Source organism: Sycon ciliatum, chromosome 9 (assembly GCF_964019385.1).
Source record: "Sycon ciliatum chromosome 9, ocSycCili1.1, whole genome shotgun sequence".
Lineage (NCBI taxonomy): Eukaryota > Metazoa > Porifera > Calcarea > Leucosolenida > Sycettidae > Sycon > Sycon ciliatum.
Window position 1 is genome coordinate 12,121,174 of NC_088651.1, and position 1,804 is coordinate 12,122,977.

Consider the following 1,804-nt stretch of genomic DNA (forward strand, 5'->3'; position numbering starts at 1 on the left):
TGAGGAGAGGTTAGGTCCAAGCAGGACAGGGCACTGTATCCTCTCCATGAGTTGCCCAGTGTGAGTTTGTTCTGAAGTTCTGCTGTCTTGAACTTTTGGATGTTTTTTGGGTAAAATGGGTGGGGAATGATAGAGGAAGGCAGCTGCTTCCACATGGGGATAATGAAGTGGCTCGCATTGTTCCAGGAATTGGCAGGAGAACATTCTGTAACTGATGGGGATGCGCGGTGGATAGTCGTACAGCCTGGCGGGTGAGGCGTGTGGTCCTGGGCTGGTGTGTCGGGGTGGAGCCATTCGAGAGAGAAGAGAGGGAGAATTATCGCAAAGGGCTTTATACAGGAGACAGAGGGGGGGGGGGGCAGCGATGATGCGGAGAACTGTGAGGCTTGGAAACCACATAGCGGATGTGTTGCCTTGATGGCTCGCTCCAGCACCCAGTCCAGCCGATTCAAGTGGGAAGGAGCTGCACCCATCCAGACGATAGGGCAGTTATCCATAACCGGCGGGACAAAGGCTTTGTAGTCTCGATATCGGGCAGGAATAGGCAGCAAGTGAAATGCCTTGTGCAAGGCTCCAAGTCTCTGCTTTGCTCGGACTAGAACAGATGATGTCATGCTCAGCTGCTTAGACGGTATGTATTGTTATGTTACCTTTATTTTACTTCACCATAGGTACAGGCATTGCTGCCTTCTTGCTGTGGATCATAAATGATGCCACAGCTCCTAGGCTACGATGAAAAATATAATAGTATGATAGATTAATATGATCAAATATGAACAGCATGGGAAGTAATAAGATGTCATGACTGTCAGCAGGACAATTATAAAAATACCATGCAGCAGTGTATTTTATGTGTGTTGTGGTTGTACATGTAGATAATATTGATGATGGACAGGGGACAGAACGTACTAGTGTGTCAATAGCTAATGGAGTGAAGTGAGATCAAGATGTATTGGAACAATCGACGAGGAGACAATAGTCGTAAAATGGCAATAAATAAGATAAATTGTGCACTCATAACAACAGCAAAAATGAAGAAAGTCAAGTTCCATAACGTTTTCTTGTGACTGTCATCAGTGGAACGCCGTCACATAAAAATGTAATAACTAAAACACACACTTATATACATGTAGATAATATATGGTCTCAGGTAGAAATACAGAGTATCACATTCATCTGCCACTACCTTTCTCACATACACTATATTCACACATGGCAAAGGTGCAAACTTCACTTTTTGTACTTGTTAGCTGCTGTATTTCTACCTGAAACCATATTATCTACATGTATATAAGTGTGTGTTTTAGTTATTACATTTTTATGTGACGGCGTTCCACTGATGACAGTCACAAGAAAACGTTATGGAACTTGACTTTCTTCATTTTTGCTGTTGTTATGAGTGCACAATTTATCTTATTTATTGCCATTTTAAGATGTATTGGAGCATTCCTTCCAGAATGTTCTCGATTAAGTACACACGCATTGCATCAGGATCATCACTAACCGTGGACTCCCAGTCTGTTGTTGATAAGAAGTGGCAGAGCCTTTCCCAGTCTGCGCGTTGGTAACGCTAGGCATTTCTGGTCACTGGAGGATCCTCTGCCATGCTTACATGAAAGTGAGCTAGGACACAGGCATGATCAGAGTTTCCCAGAGGTGCTAAGGTGTTGACTGTTGCATCTCCCAGCATGTCAGTCATTGTTAAGTCCAGTGAGTTAAGACCCCTGGTGGGCTCATGCACGTGCTGCTCCAAGCAGTGGAAAGCACATATGTCTTCAGTGTACACACGTGCATGAGTTGTCTC

The 1,804-nt window shown here is 44.2% G+C and overlaps 1 protein-coding gene across 1 annotated transcript in view; it reads left to right on the plus strand.

The window, feature by feature from the left end:
- Window positions 1-940, plus strand: part of LOC135824265 (leucine-rich repeat-containing G-protein coupled receptor 5-like) — an 83,225-nt gene extending 82,285 nt beyond the window's left edge. The window contains exon 17 of the mRNA XM_065336995.1: window positions 876-940. Within this exon, the coding sequence (XP_065193067.1) occupies window positions 876-940 (65 nt within the window). The remainder of the gene's footprint in view (window positions 1-875) is intronic.
- Window positions 941-1,804: the final 864 nt, after the last annotated feature.